Genomic DNA, 18366 nt, shown 5'->3' with positions numbered 1-18366 from the left:
GGTGGAACCCCGCCGGCCCACGGGAATGCCTGCGACCCCTCTGCTGTCGTGAGGAACACGACCGGGGTGCTGCTTATCCCCCCAAATATTCTACCTCAGTTTACTAGCTGCGACTTCTGGAATTATTCCTTCGCCCACAAACCTCACAAGGAGAGAAGGTGCCTGTCGAGTGAAAAAAGGATCTAGTTTTTTTGGCATTTCTGAAAAAGGAAACATTGGTTGGCATGTAAAATTGCCAAGGTTACTCCCAGGAATGCCCTAATACTGGCTTCATTGGAAAAAAGACCGTCAGGGCTGGGGGGCGGACTGGCGGGCCGGGTGAGCGCAGGCCGCAGCTCACCAAACGCTTGGGGAAAATTCCTCCCCTTCGAGGACCCCCGGTCCTTTTTTCCCAGAACGGAGCCCACGACCAAAGCAAGAACTCTACCAACTCAGCCAGGGGACCCTCCTCGATACCATCTTAGCGGGATTTTATGCCGTCCCCAGCTAAGGGCTCTCCTCCTCTGCAACTCCCGGCTCTCGAGGGCCATCTGCTCTAGGCGGTGCCTCCCAGAGATCATCCTGCACAATTCCCAGCCCCGCTGCCCAGGGAGGACGGCCCCACATCGGGGGAGGCGGGCCGAAAGGCGGTCCTCATCTATACCCCAGAGTTGACCATCTCCAACCGAAAGAACCCCCGAGGGGCGGAACTGAGGGAGCCACAGGCTGCAAACGAAAAGTCTCCATTTCTGGATGTGGGAGACCGAGTGAGAGGGGAGGAGGGACGGCCATTGCAAAGCAACGTAGAATAGGCACCAAAGGGGCGCTTGGACGGCAGCCTCCTGGGGATACAAAGAGTTGGTCAAAACGAAGCTATAAGGGAAATAAAGCCAACCCCTCAGAGGACAGGCTGGGCTGTAGTGTTAAAATGAAGTTGGGGACAGGATGCTTTATACAAAAGGAAGTTTAAACGAATAGGAATCGACTTAACTCCGGAAACGTGAATTTAAAAAATTCTATAAAAACATTTTCTTAATAAAAACACAAAACAAAATTACCACTTCATTGATACCGGTTTTGTGACCCTCTCAAGAGGAAGGTTTTGAAAGTACCGTCAAGACGAGGCTGCTGCTGCTGTGGAAACCAGGGGCGCCTGCAGGGTAAGGTCAACACGTTGCGTAGAAAAAGCAGGCGGAGTTTTGATTGTACCTTTTCCTCCGCCATCTTGACTTTTTTGACCATACCCTGCAGGCACCCCTGGGGGAAGCAGAAGTCCCTTTGCAAACCGCTCCAGTGAAGGGAAGGCAGAAGGAACCACCCGATCACAAATCTGTGAAAAAAAAAATCTGACTGAGGGATCGGGGAAAATCCCACCACCGCTGGGCATCTCCAGAGGCCGCCGGGAAGACAATGTGATTTTCCAAGGCTGGTCAGGTGGCTTCTGAGAGGGGCCAACGTGAAGAATATGGAGCCTCGCTGCCCCAGGATGGCAAGGCACAAACATCGCAGGAAGCAGAGGGTGCATGATTCGAAAGACCTGAGTCACGACACTCGAGAAGCAGCTTAGCCAGCCGTGGGACTTGGCCACGGGGCTATGCCCGCTCCGAACAACCCACTGAATGGCCTGCTGAGGACCAGAGACCACGAGAGGTGGGAACAGAAATGGGCAGCAAATCTCTCTGCTGGCGAGTCACAGACGAGAGAGATCGGGCACAGACAGAGCTTCTGTGGAGACACAGAGCAGCAACACGGACCTCCGTGGCTGAGATTGCCAGGCAGGGTCAAGGCGGAATCGGGAGGGTTTGGTCCATCCGACCTCTTTTGTGGTGAGGGACCACGAAAAGCAAGAGGCCAGACCTCTCTGGGTGGCTGGTTTCTGGCGGGAATGGCTGGCGGGGAGGAGCCAGCAGCCCCGTCACATCACATCCACAAAGAACTCGCTGGGGTTGCCCATCGCCATGTGGAAGGACTGGCGGCTGGCCGTGAGCTCGGGGGGCACCGAGCCCAAGTCACGCACCGGGGGGGCGCCTGGAGGCTGCACTGCAGCAGCGGCAGTGGGTGGCGGAGGTGGCACCATCATCACCACCATCGGCTTGTAGCCCATGGGGACGCCCCCAGGGGCCGCGTAGGCACTGTGGAGGGAGTGGTGGGAACGCACGCTGCCGCCCCCCAGGCTGTGCTGGCTGCGCTGCGAAGCCCCCTCCCCGCTCGGCCCCGCTGCCGCCCCCCCGCGCTGGCTGCCGCTGCGGGTGGAATATTCCGATTCACTCCCGCTCCCAGACTTGGAATCCGCCCCCGCCTTCTCCTCCTTGGGTCTCCCAGCCCCCCGGCCACCCCCGCTGCCGCCCCCGCCCCCATCGCTGCGGTTCGAGCCACTGCTCCGGCTGCCTGCAAGACAGAAAAGCAAAGGGCCGTGTCAGCCGCGTTCCTGGCAGCCCCTCCCTGTCCCACCTTTGCCAAGAACCCAGTCCTATTTCGGGCCACCTCTTCTTCCCTCCCAGTGATGCAGGAAGTGGCCATCCTGGGCAGGAAGTGTTGCCCGTCCCAATAGCGGGCACTCCAGCTTTCCCCATCCGCCCGTTAAGCCAGCCCAGAGCCACATCCTCCCCAGACGTCCGAGTGTCCCCCCGCCGCACCACCTACCTTCACTCTGCTGACTGCCAGCGCTTCCCATCCCATAGCTGTACGAAGAGAGCTCGTGGTAAGGCGGGGGCTGGGGGCTGTATGGATGGGGGGCTGGATACTGGTAGGGGAAGGTCGGCATCAGAGGCCAAGGAGTGGCACCTGGCAGAGGCAGAGGCGCCAGGGTGTCCTGGTCGGAGGCCCCACTGGATCCGTCGTTGTCGTTGAGGGAGAGGTTGGCCATATCTAGGGAACAAAGGAGCCAATCAGGAAGACGCCTCACCTCCAGCAGAAGGGCTGGTGTTCCTAAGCTGTTGGTTGCAGGGGCTTTCCCCATCCCAAGGACCTGACCCCTCCCTCCAGGATTTCAAGTCGTTTAGCAACTACAGTTGGGACCAGCAATTCGGTCATTAAGCGAAGTGGTCACTAAGTGAAACCGCAATGGTGCTTATGATCGTACTTCAGCTTTCCTCTGCTTTACAGACCTGCGAAGATCATAAATGCAAGGACTGGTTGCAAAGTTACTTTTTCATCACCATCGTAAATGTGAATGGTCACTAAACAGGGCAGCCACTAAATGAGAACTGCCTGTACACTCTTTGAGTAAAGATGAGACCAACAGAAGAAATAGCAAGAAAAATTAAGGGTAGGGAAAATTCACAAGACAGTGAAAAGAAACAGGAACGATAAGGGTCCAATTGGACAAGAAAACATGGCTTCCTCAGACTTAAAATTACGTAACCAAAATAGGGCAAGAGAAAGGGGAGAGAGAGCAGCCAAATTAAGCATTCTCTGCAGAACTTCCTTTTTCTGGAAATCACTTTCCACTCAAGCCTGCAGAGTACCCAAAATACCCCAAGACCTTCTGAGCTGGAAGGCCTTGGATTTCAACCAAAGCAACGCTAAGCCAGCCAACACCTTTCAGCAGGTTCCTCGGTTTCCTGCAGACCTAGAAGGGTCAGGCTCAAACTTAACCAACCTGAACAATTCTCACAGCTGCGGCCACTCTTTATTGCAGGCCGCTCCAATCGCAAACAAGGTCTCTATGGCCTTACAAAGTTCCGGGACTTGAGACGGGGCCCACCCAAAAACAGGGAAAAAAGAGAGAGGGGAGGGCCCCGGTGTGCAGAGCCCAGTCCTGCTCACCCCAGGCCAGCTCCCTGCTGCCACTTACAGTTCTCGCAGCTGCTGAAGTCGCCAAAGATGTAGTAGCACTGCTCGGAGAAGGTGATCTTGTTCACCGTGTGGCGGATGAAGCCAGCTTTCAAGAGGTTGCTGGCGTACTTCCGGGCTTCGCGGCGGTCCTGGAACCCCTCCACGTGGTGATAGAGCCAGTCCACCACGTCCGAGCCTGGCAGGATAATGGGAAGACGGTCCCCGCGTTAGCAGGCTGTGGAGGGGGGAACGCCCATCCCTGCTGCTGGCTGCCTGGTTCAGGAATCAGCTCCCCCCATTCAGCCATTACCTAGGAAAGCGTCAGGAATGGTGATCTTCAGCCACATGCGGTCCCGCACCTCCAGGCCAGACTCGGGAGACGCCATTGCCTTGGTGACCGAAGCCATGTCCGTGTGGATCGAGAGGTTGAAGTCATCAAAGCCTAACAAAAGAAGATTTGGGGGCAGCGGGGAGGGAACGTAATCCGTAATCTTCCAGAGAAGCCCCTGCTCTGCTCTGCTCTGCTCTCCCCCCAGACGTTCTGTTCCACCCCCCCCATCCTCTGGTTCCAGAGGTGGCCGGGGAAGCGGCAGACTCACGTTCGGTCTCGGCGACGGAGGTCCCTGAAGTGATAGTACTCATCGAACTGCTCCCTGGGTAGGGGGCAAAGGCCCCTGTCAGAGCAGCGGAGTGGGACACCCAAGCCGCCGGGTCGATGGGCTGGATTGGTTCGTCTGGACAGAACAAGGATGGGATATGGAGAATCCCCGCAGCTCCTGGAAGACTGGGGCGACTGGCACCCGTCTCCTCACCCCACTGCCCCCCCTCCGGACTGGCTGTAATCTGGGTCTGCCGATTCTCGCCAGTTTCTAAGCTGAACCGGTTTCTGTGAGCGAACCCCAACGGCTTCTCTGCCATGGCCAAACCCTACCAGCACCAAAGCCCTTTTTGCAGCCAGGACCGGCATGGATGACTTACTTCTCGGCAAGGTGAAATACCCTTGTGGGGACGGGTCCCAGCATTTGGCCACTGTCAGTACAATTGGACTGCAAAGGAAGGAAAGGAAGGAATGATTCTCAGACAGCTAGAAGCCCCCTCCCCAGCGCGCAGCCTTGTGCGAGACAGATCTCGAGAGGTCTGGCAGGGAGCAGCACTCACCCCGGCTTGTGCACAATCTCCCTCAAGACTCTCACGGCGTCATCGTTGCTCATGTTCTCAAAATTAATGTCATTAACCTGAGATAAAAAGAAAGAGAACATTTTCAGGCCTGCTGGAGTCTCACTCACCCTCCTCCAACAGATGGAGGGAGTTCTAAATTCACACCTGCAGGAGCTGAAAGACTCCAAGAAAACAGGAAACTGTTTGTTTGCACCGTGTAAAGGAAACGGTGCGTGCATCTCACCTGGAGCAGCATATCTCCAGGTTCAATCCTGCCATCTGCTGCCACTGCTCCCCCTTTCATGATAGAACCAATGTAGATCCCTCCGTCTCCCCGCTCGTTGCTTTGCCCCACAATGGAGATGCCCAGGAAGTTGTATTTTTCTACCCAAACAAGAAGAGAGCTGTCAAAGGTTCGGTCATAGGATGCCTGAGCAGGATCATATTTTCAGCAGGGTCACGTCAGCCAGCTCCCCGACCCCCTCAGGCCACCTATGAGAGATGCAGACCCCCTCATCTTCTGATGGAAACTTCCCAGAAAACAAATCTATTACTCTCTGTTTTTGATTTTTTCCTGAGCGAGTGGGCAGGGTGGATGGGAGCACCCATTTATTGTCTTCCCAAAAGGGAGATTTTAAACATTTTTTGATCTTGGTGGGTTTTCAGAGAAAATTAAGGAGTAAAACGAAATGCCTTGAATCCCTGCCATGCTGAAAACTCAGGAAATGCTGCGGGAGCCAGAACAGAGGCAATGGAAGGCCCCCACCCAAATTAGATGAAGATCTTTCACCCTTTCCTTCTTGCTTTTGGAACCTTATATTTGGAGTTTTCCCCAGTCTTTTTTGTACACACGTGTTCTTACCCATGTTCAAGGTGACAGTGATGATGTTGAGGGACATGGTAGAGTCAGTGACGCTGCTGAAGGAGGACGTCTGAAACAGTTGCAGAGGAGGGGGAATGGATGCAGGACCAGACTGCCTCCCCAGCTGTCATCCCCCACCCTTGGTTCTCCACCAAATGGGCAAGAAGAGAGCCCCGGGCCCCAGCCTCGGCTCTGGGTCCTGAGACCCAGCCAATTCCTCACCCGTCCCCCAGACCTACCCGTTCGAGACGCGGTGGCCGCTGCTTTCTCCGCCTGCGGTGGCGCTTGAGGAGGCGGGAGGCGCTGCTCTGCTCTGTGGAGCTGCTAAATCTAACGAAGGGAAGAGACCGCCAGCTAGAGAAGGGAAGGCCTTCCCGCAAGCCGAGAGGCACAACGGAAGCACCTTCCGAACAGGACACCGTCCAGCGAGAGCAGCAGTACTTTCCAAAACCCACCCATGCACCCGCCGGCCTGCCTACTGCTCCTCTGGGTATAAACACAAGCGCTCCTTAAATGCTGTCAGGAAACAAGACGCACGCCAGAGAGGCAAGCCAAAAGATGGAACTTCGTGGCCACCCGCTGAAAACAAAACAAAACATCCTCTCCAATCTATAGAGAAGGACTTCTGCTGCTGGCAGTGCCCTGCTTGGTGTTTTGCTTTGGCAAAGACGAAGACAAGCTCTGGGGCACCCAATAGTTCCCTGCAGCCCAGGCCCATCCAGAACGGGGAAAAACTAACAACGTTCCTTTCCTTTGCCGGGAAAGCAACCAAATGTCCCCAGACTCTAGGACTCTCAACGCTGCCGAAGGAGAAGACTCCCAGAGATTAGTCCCACTTCCGGGCACATCCCTCCGAGAGCTAGGAGGCCTGGCTGCCCACTCCCAGAGCAGCACTTCCAAGAATAAAGAAGTTGCGATTGCTCGCAGCTGAAACCCTGTGCTGGAAACGCCGCCCGCCGTCTCTGCAGCTCTCACCGGCTCATGGCGTCATCGTCATCTGAGTCGCAGAGACTGGTGGTCTCCAGCTCGCTGGTGAGCAGAGTGGAGGAACTCTCGTACCCTGCCAAGTGCCGCTCCAGCCGGGATTGCCCGTTCATCCGGTGCCCGCCTGAGAGAAGGGGAAGGCATCAGACGGATCCACCCGCCGGGACCTTCCTCTCCCTCCCCAGCTGCAAATAGAGGAAAGGTCCGGAAGCTCTCAGTCGGGCGCCCCACTCACCTCCATGCTCCGTGCTCTCCCTGCGACGCGGGCGCTCCCTCCGCAGTGAAACAACAGACTCCGTCTCGGTTTCGTGGTCCGAGTTCTCGCAGCTGCCCGAGAGATTTGGGCTGCGAAGACAAACAGAACCCCTTGGTTGCAAAACCATCCCAAAGTTTGAGAATGGGCACCCCAAAAGTTGGCCCAGGCTTCCCCTCTTCTCCTAAGAGGTCCTCAAGCAGCACCTCTGAATTTAGCCAAGGTTCTAGGTGGGCTACCCACCCTCCGAGTCCCCGCTTTATCTACTCACTGGAACGAAGGAGGGCGGGAGTCCCCGATGCCGCTCGTCCGCTCTACGGGCAATGGAGGAAGCGGAGGCGGCGGGGGAGAAGGCTCCGATCGTACCTCTGCGGGAGGGGGCGGAGGAGGGGGCTCGGGCGGGGGGAGCTCCGAAGACACCAGCTGTGTTGGGGAAAGGGAGGAGGGGTGTGAGGCTTCCCCGGCCATCTGACCCTGCCCGGAGACTGGAAGCGTTCCCACGTGGACCCGAGCGGAGCGCCAGGAGCTGGGCCGGCAGGATCGGCCCAGGGTCTCCCTCCCCCCACCGCATTTCAAGCAGCAGCAGCAGCAGCAGCAGCTCTCCCCGGCTAAGCCCCCGGGGAGGCAAGGCCCGAACGGGGGTCGCGGGAGCTCCGTACCCAGGAGACGACTCTGCCGTTGAAGCAGGGGAGCCTGGCGCCGTCGTCCGAGATCTCCTCCTTCACCACCCTGCAAGGGGAGGCGCCGCGCTCAGGAGGGGGGCGAGCCGAGCCGAGCCGAGCCGAGCCGGGGGCCCTCCCGCCGCGGGCCCCGAGGCGCCCCTCCCTCCTCGCCGAGGCAACGGCTGCACGCGGGGCCGACCCCCGAGGCCGGCTGCCCTCGAGGCCCAGAGGCCGGGCCGGGGGCTTCGGCCTCCTCGGGGGTCGCGGGGGGCGCGAGGGGCCTACCCGAAGTCCTGGTCCATGCTCTTGAAGAAGTACTTGGCGCCGGGCCGGGCGAGCGCCGCCTTGACGTGGCCCAGCGTGATGCGCTCGGCCGGCACCGGGATCTTGACCAGGTAGGGCGTCTCCTCCTCGTCCAGGTGGTAGATCACCTTCGTCTCGCCCGCCGCGGGGCCCGGGCCCGCCGTCGCCATGGCAACCCGGCGGGGGAGGGGCGCCGCCGCCGCGGTCCGCCGCCGGGTGGGGGGCAGCAGCGCGCGCGGGGCGGGGGAAGGCGGCGGCGGGGGGCGGGGCGCGGGCCTCTCCTCGTCGCGCGGCGGCGGCGGCGGCGGCGGCGGCAGCAACAGCGGCGGCCCGCCCTCCCGGCGCGTCATACGTCACCACGCACGGCCCCGCCCCCGGGAGGCGGCCGCTAAGCGCCCCGCGTTCCCGTCACGTGGCCGAAGCTGTGACGCTACCGGAAGTGGCGCGCCGCCCGGGTGACGCGGGCGGAAGTCCGCGCGCCGCCTCGCCCCCGGGGTTGCGCGCGGCCGGGCTGGGCGGGGAAGGGGGCCCTCCGCTCCCCGCCCTTGACCCGCCGGGAGCCGAGCGCCGCGCCGCGGGCCCGGCCTGGGGGAGTACGCCCCCCGGCCGGAAGAAAGGCCGAACCTCCCGCCCCAGGGCAGTCTACCTGCCTCCCTCCCCCCGCCACATCAATGAAGAGCCGACTCCGCTGTACAAACTCCCAAAGGGTCTACGTGTTTTTATTTACAGTCGAAAACTCTGCCATGTACACTTCTGCAAATATTAAAACAAACGGCGGGGCCCCCGCCCGGCCCCCTGAGCGCCCGCCGCGCTCCCTCCGGCGGAGCGGAAGGGGCTTCCCGCCGGCCTCGGCGCGCCGGGGATAAGCGGAACGCCCCCGCCTCTCCTCCCGCGCTCTCCCGGCGTTTCCTCCTTTCTCTCTTCATGACGCGACATTAACGGGAACAAAGTCGAACGGCGCCCCTCCGCGAAACCCGCGGGCCTAACCGGAAGCGGCAGCGGCGGCGGCGGCCGGGGCCCTTCCCTGGCGCTCCCCCGCGGGGGACAACTCGGAAAACAAGAGCACGAACTTCGTTCAAAAGGGCTCCCAACCGGGAAACCGACCGACCGACCGACCCAGGGAACAGGAACAGAAAAAACCGCTTCGTCTTCTATTTACAGAGGAGCTTCGCTGGAACCGGACAGGGCAGGAGAAGGGCCAAGGAAGCGGCAGGCTCTGCTCAGCCGTCCTTCCCCAGCGTCAGCAGCCCGCGGTGGACGCGGGACCTTCCGATCGCCGCGCGTCCCCAGAAGGGGAAGGCGGGCCGGAGTCAAGCCCACAAGCAGGAGCGGGGTTAAGGCAAGGGCCCGGCGTGGCCTAGCCGGAATCTGCCGATTTCGATAAGCGCTGGGGCCGTCACCACCCCCAATGCCCAGCGCCTCGTCTTCTGCCCCTGAGGCTCAAAGGGGCCCCCGATCCAGAGCAGGCCCCCTGCTCTGTCCAGTCTTTTCCCTCTCCAGGAGCCGTGCCCCCTCCTGTGCTAGGGCTCCCCGCCTCCCCGGGACGCGAGGGCAGCAGTTGCACTGAGGGCCGTGGGGGGCGGTGGGGCCAGCGGCGGCTGCTTCCGAGAACTCTCTTTGCACTTCTGGCAGAAGAAGATGTCAGGAACGTTGGTCTTCTTGATCTTGGCGCAGGAGAGGTGGATCCAGGTGCCGCACTGGTTGCACTCGATCATGGGCCGCCCCGCGAAGGGCTTCTGGCAATAGCACGTGATGAGGTCCCATGAGTCATCCCCTGGAAAGGCAGGCAGAGAGGGCGTGTTCAGAAAGGCCCCCGAAACAGCACAGAGACAGGCGTGGACATTGCTCCCGAAAATCGCCAGCAGGAGATGAATTTTCCACCTTGGCTTTAGGTCAGTGTTTCTCAAGCGTGGCAGCTTGAAGACGTGTGGACTTCAACTCCCAGCAAGGCTGGCTGGGGAATTCTGGGAGTTGAAGTCCACACGTCTTCAAGTGGCCAAGTTTGAGAAACACTGCTTTAGGTTCTTAGTTTTAAGACTCTCTCAAAGCTTCAAAACAAAAACGTGCTGAAGATGCAAAGAAGAGGGTTGGGGAGATGGACCAATTTTCTAACCACTACAGTCCCAGATTTAACACATTATTTTTCTTGTTTTACTAAGGGTACAAAAAAAATACACAACTTAATTTGGCTACACAGTTTTGAGTACTTTGAAGGACCAGGCTGGGGATATTCAGGTTGCTAAGAGCTGACATTCACTTGATGGCACATAATCAAATCAAATCTCCACGTTTCTCCCACCAATCTGATGTTAGTACGGAAAGTGGCTGGGACCTCAGGAGGAGGATTTCAGGACGAAATCCAAAAAGGTCTAGAATATCCAAGGATTTGGCAACAGGATCTCGAATGAGCACACTCGCATGGAGGAAACTGAGCTGAATATGAAGCAGGCCGTGCTCCTCTGCAGTCTCTTCACATCCCCCGCAGGGACAAATAAGAGAATTTGGGGGGATTATCCAATCTGGTGTCCCATCTCATGTCCCGCAGGAGGCTGAGGCTAACTCATCCTGGCTTCCATGAACCTAGGACCGAGCCAGTCAGGCAGCTCCATCTGTTGCTTAGCAAGTATAAAACTAAACACACAGAAACTAACGCCGGCCGCTGTATTTCCCCTTCCCATTCTCGCTCCAGAGGTTAGTAATCGGACCCGTAAAATTATCGACTGTTAAATGCAAGAGATGTCAGGAGGTGGTTTTCAATGGATGCCAAATAAAGATCATCGGGAACGCAACCACTTAGCCCAGCTCCAACCCTAACCCTCCTCTCACCTGACTCCACCATGATGTCCTCGTCCATGACCCTCATCTCGCCTTCGCTAGAGCTCCCTTCCCCGTCCTGGCTGGTCTCCGTGCTGACGCCTTCCTTGCCTTCTGCGTCCTCCAGCTTAATGGGGAACGTGGCGGCCAGCAGCTCTGGCGGAGCCTGGACCGGGACCCGGGCCGTGGCCGCCCCCTCCTCCCCGCCCGGCCGCAGAGGGGCCGCCCCATCCTCCTCCTCCGAGTCCGTCTCGCTCACAGAAGCTTTGTGCTTCTTCTCGCAGCGCTCGGCCCTTTTCAACTTCCGCTTCTTGCTCTCTTTGATCCGCGAGCGCTTCTCCCCCACCGGGTCGCCCCGGTTCCGCTTGGCGCCCCCAGCTTCCGAGGCAGCCTTCCGGTTCCGCTTGTCCTTCTTCTTATCCGAGGCCACTTTGGGCCCCGCCAGGGGTGGCGGCTGCCTGCTGACGGGATCTAGGTCGAAAAGGGAGTCCTTGAGTTTCATTTTCTCCAGCAGCGAGCTGTCCGACTTGAGGCGCCGGAACGCGGCTTTCTTCTTGGATGACTTGGCCTTCTTCACGAAGGTCTCGATGGTGTGCAGGTCCGACTGCGTGGACTCCCAGCCGTCGCTGTCCACCACGCTCTCGGGGCGGATGGGGGAGTTGGAGCCGGAGGGCGTCCAGTCATTTTCCTGGTGGGAAGAGAAGGCAGACGCGCACGACTGTTCTGCGGCCGCCCCAGAGAAGAACCTGACGTCCGAGGTTCGTTCTCTGAAGGAGTCGGTCTGCAGCTCCCGAACCGCCTAACGTGTCTGGGGAACCCCACAAGGCCTTCAGGTTTGCTGGAGGGGCAGGCGTCCTTTAGCTTCTCTCACCCCAGAACACAGACTGTTCCTACCCCATTGGCGAAGTTCTGCTTCCACACTCCAAACGTTTTCTATTTAAGCTAGAAACTTGCGAGAGGTGCAAGGGAGAACTGAGAGACCCAGAACTTGGAAATACGCTACTGTGTGGCTCACCAGGTTGTTTGTGCATCTCATCCTCCTTTCTTTGCAAAGCTTTTAAGGCCCTTATTTGGTTTCATGTGTACAGTTACAGAAAAAAAGTGTTCCTGCTGGGTTCAAAAGGGCAGGGTTGTTTGTGTGATGGGTTGTTTGTGTAATACGCTATGGCCAAAAACAAAGACACAGTGGTGTTCACACAATGCATTTATCACTATTTGATAAGTGAAATGCTACCATAACATTCTAAACCTGGGTAGGGGGTTGGTGGGGTCAGAAAAGTCCCCAAATCCACCAAAGCACGGTCTCCAACCTCCATTTTACCTCAGTCTAGCAAGATGCGCAAAACCCAGCTGCTGGGTCCAGCTATGCGTTAGAATAAACCAAAATGCAGATTAAAAAAGATGAGACCATCTGGATTGCAACTAACAACTGACTGTTTCAAAATTCCAGACTAGCAGCCTGCAACCCTGAGTCTAAAAATCTTCCTTTCTACTTTTCCAGGATTTACGAGCTGCTCCAATTTGCCAGCTCTGGTGAGTTTTCAACTCCCCAACGTGTAACTGGGATTAAAATCATACATTCAATTAAAACGACCACTAGAAACAATCGGGAGTTGCGAGCCCTGTAACCCACTCCCAAGCCTCGTCGCTCCGCATCTGCTCCTTTCAAACGCGGGGAAACTGTCCGGCTTAGCAACTCCCAAGGTCGCAGCAAGGGACTCTAAAGAGACGCTATTCCGAAACGCTCCCGGGCAGGTCCACGTGAAACGCAGGAGAGCCCGCTGTAGCGTACGATGCCGCTGGCAGGGGCAAGAACTACAGCTCCCAACGTGCACTTGACGAAGCGTCCGGGGCTATGCTGCGCGACAAGCAGAGACACGTCCGCGCCTTGCTTCTCAGAGTCGCCTACATTTCCCAGCATGCACCGCCCCGTGCTCTTGGGCAAGATGGCCTTGCCTCAAAGGCGACCGGGAGTTGCAGTTTCTGCTGGAAGCTAATCGAGCTCTCAAAGGTCCGGGCTGGCAGGACGAGCGGGGCGGCGGCGCCCCACCGGAAGGGCGGCTCTGGAGCCCGTGGACCGAAGGCGAAAGCGAAGGCCCGGCCGGGCCCCCTCCTGCCGCCCGCCCGGCCGGCTTCTAGAAGGGGCCGGGCAGGGGGTCTCCCCGCCCGGCCACGCGCCCGGCGGAAGAGCGCGCTCCCTCGCGCGGCCGCTCAGCACTGGGGAAGGGGGCGCCCCCCGTCCAGCCCCCGACTCACCTCCTTAGAGGAAGGGATGTAGCCGGCGTAGGCCAGGACGAAGCTGCAGAACTTGTTGAAGTCCTCGATGGTCCGTTGCCGCTTCTCGGGAGGCTGGTAAGAGGCGGCTGCGGGTCAGCGGGCGCAGGTCCGCCCCGGCCTCGCAGGCGCAAGCAAGGACGGACGGACGGAAGGAAGGAAGGAAGGGGGCCCCCGCCGCGGCCGCCCCGCCGGCGGATTCACGCCCCCCGGGCCCCGTCGCCCACTCGCTCCCCCGCCCCATGGGGGGCCCTCCGGGGGACAGCCGCGGGGCGGGGCGGGGCGGGGCGGGGGCGCTCGCTCGCTCGCTCGCTCGCTGCCCTCCGCCGCCGGCGAAGCACATGCGGAGATGTTGCAACCAGGCGGCATTTCCAGCCGGCGGCCCTGCCCGCTCGGTGGGGCTGCGGACGGCGTCGCGGGAAGGGCGGGCGAGCACGCAGCGCCCCCCGAACGGCGGGGGGCGCCCGGCTGCCGGGGAGAGGACCGCCGCCCGCCCGCCCCCCCCAGCAAGGCTGCGGGTGGGAGCCGCCGCCAGCCCGCAAACTTTTCCCCCCCGTCTCTCCTTTACCTGCGTCTCCGCTTTGAGGCTCGGAGGTGGATCTGGAAAGCGAAAGAGAACGAGAACCCCGCGGGGCCGTTTGCGGGGGGCCGTTCCAGCCGCCCCCCGCCGCCCCCCCGCCAGGAGAGCGCCGCACAAAAGCGGAGCCGGAGCAGCAACTCGGCCAGCGGCGTTTCCAGGCAGGGCCCGCGGCACGTGCCCCCCCGCGGCACAATCCCGGCAGCCCCCCACGCGCCCGCTCGCGGGGAGGGCCGCCGACCCGGCCTGCTGCGCCGCGGCCGGCGGACCCCTCCCGGGCGCCCCCCGCCCCCCGCCCCCGGCCGAGAGCTCAGCCCCCCCGTCCCTCGGCTCGGGGACTCGCAGGAAACCCTCCTCCCTTCCGGGGGCGGGGGCCGCCCAGGGCCGGCGGCGCCCCCTCGCCCGGCCCGGGCCCCCGGCCCCCCCGCCGCCCTCCGGGCGAGGAGCGGGTCTCCGGCCCCCAACTTTCCCTGCCCCTTCCCGGGTCCGGCTCCTCCGCCCGCCCAACTTCCTCCTCGCCCCCCGCTCCGCCGCGAGCCGCTCGCCCTCGGCACCCCGCCCGGCCGGCCCCGCGGTGCCCCCTGCCGGGGGGCCGCCCCTCGCCCCCAGACCCCCCGCCCGTCTGGCTCGCCTTTCCCTACCTTCGGGGCTCGGCTCCGCCATGGCCGGCCCCCTGCCCGGCCGGCCGCCCCTGCCCGCGACGGGGACTCGGAAACCCGCCGCCGCCGCGCTCTCGCCGCCTCGCCCGGTGCTGCTGCTGCCGCCGCCGCCGCCGCCGCCGCCCTCCTCCTCCTCCTCGCCGCTCCCCCTCCCTCCAGCAAACTCGGAGCGGCGGCCCCTCCCCTCGCTCATGACCCGCCGCGGAGCATCTCGGGAGGTGGAGTCTCGCCAGCCGCAAGGGTGTCCCGCCGGGACGGCAGCCCGACACTACGGCTCCCGGCAGGCCGCGCGCGGCGCGTGCGCGGTCTGCTGCCCCCGCCCTGGCGTCCCGTACCATCCCCGGGGGAAAGAGGGCACGCCGGGTAATGTGGTCCCCGCTCCCGCCCGGGCCCGGCGAGAGGGTGCTGGGGGCTGCTGCGGGCTTCGGGGCACTTCGCCCAGCGGCGAGGCGGGATCCGGAGCCCCGCGGCGGAGAGGCCGCGCCGCTTTTCCCCCGTCGCGGCGGCGGCGGCGGCACCCGGGAGACCTGGGCGGCCCCGCCGGCTGCCTCGGCGGGGCTCGTTCGGCCTTCGTGTGGCGGGGGGGCCCCGCAGAGGCGAGTCCGTGGCGGCGGGCGCGCTTGCCGTGCGGTGCCCGGCCAGGGAGGGCTTCTCGCCCCCCGTTCCCGCTCCCTTCTCCGCCCTCCAGCGCGACGCCCGCGCTCGGCCGGCAGGCGGGATCCTCCGTCCCCGCAGAACGGCCGAGCCGACGCCTTCGCAGGCTCGAGGCGGGACAAGCCGGGGCGGGGGAGACCCCGACGAGGGCGAGGCGGGCCCCAACGGCCCCCCTCCACACCAAGGGCGCGCGGCCTCCTGCAAGCCGGGCGCAAGAGGCGCCCGCCGCCCCTCGGACGCGTTAGCGGGGAAGGCGCCGCCGGGCTCCCCAGCCCTGGTTTCCGTAAGGCTTGTGGCTCCCGAGCTAGCAAACGGACCCATCACCCCATCTGCTCTAGGACTGGAGCAGAACGCGCGGGGGATTCTGGGAGCCGAAGTCCACGCATCGTTAGGGGACGCTGGGCTCCCAGAATCCCCGTTAGGGACCAGGGACTCTTCCCAACCAGGGCCCCAACGCCTGTCGGTTCCTTCACTCCACCGGCCGGGATTCAGGCCCCAGATTTTACACATCCCAAAGGTACGCTAAGAACATTTAATACCTCCCGAATAAAAATTCTCCAGAGCCTTGCGTTTCTCCTTACATACTTTTTTTTTAATCAGCATTCTCCCCCCACTCTGGTTACAGAAACTGCCAGGCAGAGCACGTCCCTGATGAGGGCAAACTCAGGGCGCGCGGCAAAGGAAGTTGCGAGGCTGAAACGGGGCAGGATTTTTTTCTTTTTGTTGAGAATTTGAGATCTACCTTTTTGAAAGAAAAGAACGAAAGAGGGAAAGGAAAAGAAAGAAAGACAGAGGGAAAAGGGGGAAAATGCAAGGGAGAGGTATTTAATTTTAGCTACAACCACCTCAAAAAAAACTCAGAGCGAGGCAAAGGGGGGCGTCAAGGAGCAAGATTGTAAGAGGAAGAGGTTCAAGGTTAAGCCAGGAATATGCCAAAAAGAAAAAAGGGGGGGAAAACCTCCGTTTTCCTGGGGCAAAAAAACTTTTTAACATAAAATCAACAACAAGTAACAACACAAAGTGCAGGTCCCTTCAGGAGCAGGTGCCCCTTGGCGGCAGCCGCCGGGGTCGGCTCTTACATGCTGCCGTAGACGCTCTCGTCGCTGTAGGCGATGTAAAGGAAGAAATCCTCCTCGTGGTGTTCCTGGAATGGGGGGGGGGAGATGCTGTTAGATCAAGGCACGGGGGCCCTCTGGGGGCTCAGACGGAGCAACCCACTGCAAAGGGTGAGGGGCTCCCAAAGGGCTCTTCAACTCGGGGGCCCGTCCCGATGTGCACGTTTCTTAGCGTTATATCCCACCTTTCGTTTGGGAAGTCAGCCCCCCCCCCCCGACCCACCACCCTGTGCGATGGGCTGGGCTGGGCTGGGCTGGGCTGAGGGAGGGGCGCCGAAGCCTTCCGGTGAGCACCCCCACCCTGCCTCCCCACTCTGTCCCAAAGCGGACAGCCCCTCCCGTCCCTTCTTCCCGCGCTCGCAGGAGACGACCGGGGTCCACGACAAACCCAAACCGGGGGGGGGGTCGGGGGGCGGCTCGGCTCATCTTCCGGGACTCGTCGGGAACCCGCGTGTGTAGCCTTTGGGGTCCCCCGACGCGCGTCAGGGGCGGCTCGACAGCCGGGGCGGGGCGGGGCGGGGGGCGCACCTGGTAGAGCTGCCCCATCGTGGCGCTGGTGGGCGGGATGACGTTGTTGACGAAGAAGAAGAGCGCGTCCTCGGCCCGCAGGTGGATCCTCTTCCGGATCAGGAAGTAGAACTGCCCCACTGAGGAAGAAGAGGGGGCGCGTCACCGCGGGGGGCAGGGATGGGGGACGGAGGGGCGGCCTGAAGCGCGGCCCCCCCGCGGCGCCCCCCCGCCGCCCCCGAGGCCGCCTTACCCGTGAGGTCCGAGGGGACCAGGTACTTCTTCTTGTCCAGGTCTCCTATCCGGGCCTTGGGGGCCTTTTCCACGATGACCTGCGAGAGAGGCGGGGTGACGCGGGGCCGCGGGCCGGGCCGGGGAAGGGGCCCCGCGGCGGCGCGCCGCGACCGGCCGGGGCATCCCGGGCAGCCGCGGCAGGGAGGGAGCGCGGGGGGGGCGCCTCCAGGGCCGGGCCGAGCTCCGAGGCGCGGCCGGGGCCACCGGGAGAGCCCGAGCGGTGGGCCGCGGGGAAGCCGGCCGAACCCCGCTCCCGCCCGGGGGCCCTCGGAGCGCGGTGCGGCGGCTCACCGGGACCCGGTCCGGGTACTTCTTGCGGATCTTCTCCCCCTCGGAGCGGCGCTTCTCGAAGGGGTGCTCCTCCTTGTAGACGAACTTCATGGCGGCGGCGGCGGCGGCGGCGGGCGGTGGAGGCGACGCGGCGGACCGGGGACGGGCCGCTGCACCCAACCAGCGCGCGTGCGCAGGACGGGCGCGGCGCAGCGCTCGCGCAGGGATCCGGCGGGGGCGGGCAGAACGAGTCCCGGCGCCCTCGGCCCGGCCCGCGGGGAGGCGGGGCCTCGAGCTCGCTCGGCCCCAACGGGCGCGGCTTGAGCGGGTGGCGCGCCCGGGCGCGGCGGGAGCGCGGACCGCGCTGGTTCTGTTGCCGGGTGGCGCCGCGGGCGCGAGCGCGCGCGAGGGAAAGGGCGCTTTCGCCGGCTGCGCGGAGGCCCCGCCCCCCGCAGCGCGACGTCAGGGGCGATTCCCCGGAGCCTCTGCGTCGCTTGCGTGGCCGCGTGACACCAAAACAAAGTAGTGCGCCCCCTCCCAGGGATAAACGGGGAGCGAGCGGGGAAGGCCGCTCCGAGGAACAGGGGACGGAAACGGCGCGGCGTCCCCCACCGCCAAGAAGCCCCCCCTCCCTATTCAAGCCGGCCTGGAAGGGGAGGCGCGGAAGGATCGGGGCGAGGGGGCGGTGCGGTGCAGCGGCCCATCATGTGACTGACGTAAGCCGAGAGGAATTGTCACGTGTCCCTCCCCGTCTCGCCTAACCTGACGGGCGGTCGCGGGTCACGTGGGGCGGCCGCCCCCGCTTTCTGCGCGGGCGGACTACAATGCCCGTCGCCCTCCCAGCTGTCTGGCCGGGATGGGCGCTGTAGTCCCCAGCCACGCCGCGGACGGGGCGATGGAGCCACGCTGCTCCAGCCGCTTCCAGGTTGCCCAGCCCCACACGTCTTTGGGGCCACCGGAGCGAGCAGGGAACTGCAGGGGCGCCAGGGGAAGGGGCCCTGCCAGGAAGGGCCCAGGGGCCCCAGCCGTCGGCAGGCTTTCCCCCCCAGCGGCCCCAGCCTGGAGCGGCCGATGCACAGCAGCCCAGGGCAACACCCAAGCACAGGAGCCAGATCTGGCCAAGCCATGGCCTGCAGTGAGCCAGGGGGCTCCGGCTCCGCCTCACCCCGGCTGGAAGACCAACTCCAGCCCAGGCTGGGGCAACTCCCCGCTTCCACCACCTCA

General features: G+C 62.6%; 3 protein-coding genes across 4 annotated transcripts; all 3 read right to left on the bottom strand.

Annotated features, from left to right (window-relative positions):
- Positions 1–1314: 1314 nt before the first annotated feature.
- Positions 1315–8340, bottom strand: DVL2 (dishevelled segment polarity protein 2). Its single transcript, XM_088142071.1, has 15 exons — positions 7961–8340; positions 7673–7742; positions 7285–7436; positions 6996–7105; positions 6752–6884; positions 6016–6106; positions 5777–5846; positions 5159–5298; positions 4915–4991; positions 4735–4802; positions 4356–4490; positions 4067–4198; positions 3776–3952; positions 2623–2847; positions 1315–2367 (listed from the first exon to the last, which is right to left on the bottom strand). Exons 1-15 carry the CDS (start codon positions 8326–8328, stop codon positions 1895–1897), a joined length of 2421 nt encoding a protein of 806 aa, XP_087998197.1. The 5' UTR covers positions 8329–8340; the 3' UTR covers positions 1315–1894.
- Positions 8341–8659: 319 nt separating this feature from the next.
- PHF23 (PHD finger protein 23) lies at positions 8660–14532 on the bottom strand. The gene is made up of 5 exons (XM_088142110.1): positions 14285–14532; positions 13635–13666; positions 13049–13141; positions 10805–11480; positions 8660–9752 (listed from the first exon to the last, which is right to left on the bottom strand). The coding sequence occupies exons 1-5, from the start codon at positions 14493–14495 to the stop codon at positions 9499–9501; spliced, it is 1266 nt and encodes a 421-aa protein (XP_087998236.1). The 5' UTR covers positions 14496–14532; the 3' UTR covers positions 8660–9498.
- Positions 14533–15526: 994 nt separating this feature from the next.
- On the bottom strand, positions 15527–17508 carry GABARAP (GABA type A receptor-associated protein). 2 transcript variants are annotated; one of them, XM_088142183.1, is made up of 5 exons: positions 17164–17508; positions 16832–16910; positions 16600–16718; positions 16036–16100; positions 15527–15698 (listed from the first exon to the last, which is right to left on the bottom strand). In XM_088142183.1, the coding sequence occupies exons 1-5, from the start codon at positions 17251–17253 to the stop codon at positions 15695–15697; spliced, it is 357 nt and encodes a 118-aa protein (XP_087998309.1). In that variant the 5' UTR covers positions 17254–17508; the 3' UTR covers positions 15527–15694. The 2 variants fall into 2 exon arrangements, with proteins under 2 accessions (XP_087998309.1, XP_087998310.1); XM_088142184.1 differs by having other exon boundaries at positions 15527–16100; positions 17164–17455.
- Positions 17509–18366: the final 858 nt, after the last annotated feature.

Source organism: Python bivittatus, unplaced genomic scaffold, assembly GCF_059951505.1.
Source record: "Python bivittatus isolate LINGU-HERP-01145 unplaced genomic scaffold, Pbiv_v1 ctg000370_np1212, whole genome shotgun sequence".
In the NCBI taxonomy this organism is placed as follows: domain Eukaryota; kingdom Metazoa; phylum Chordata; class Lepidosauria; order Squamata; family Pythonidae; genus Python; species Python bivittatus.
This window is presented reverse-complemented; position numbering and strand designations above follow the sequence as displayed.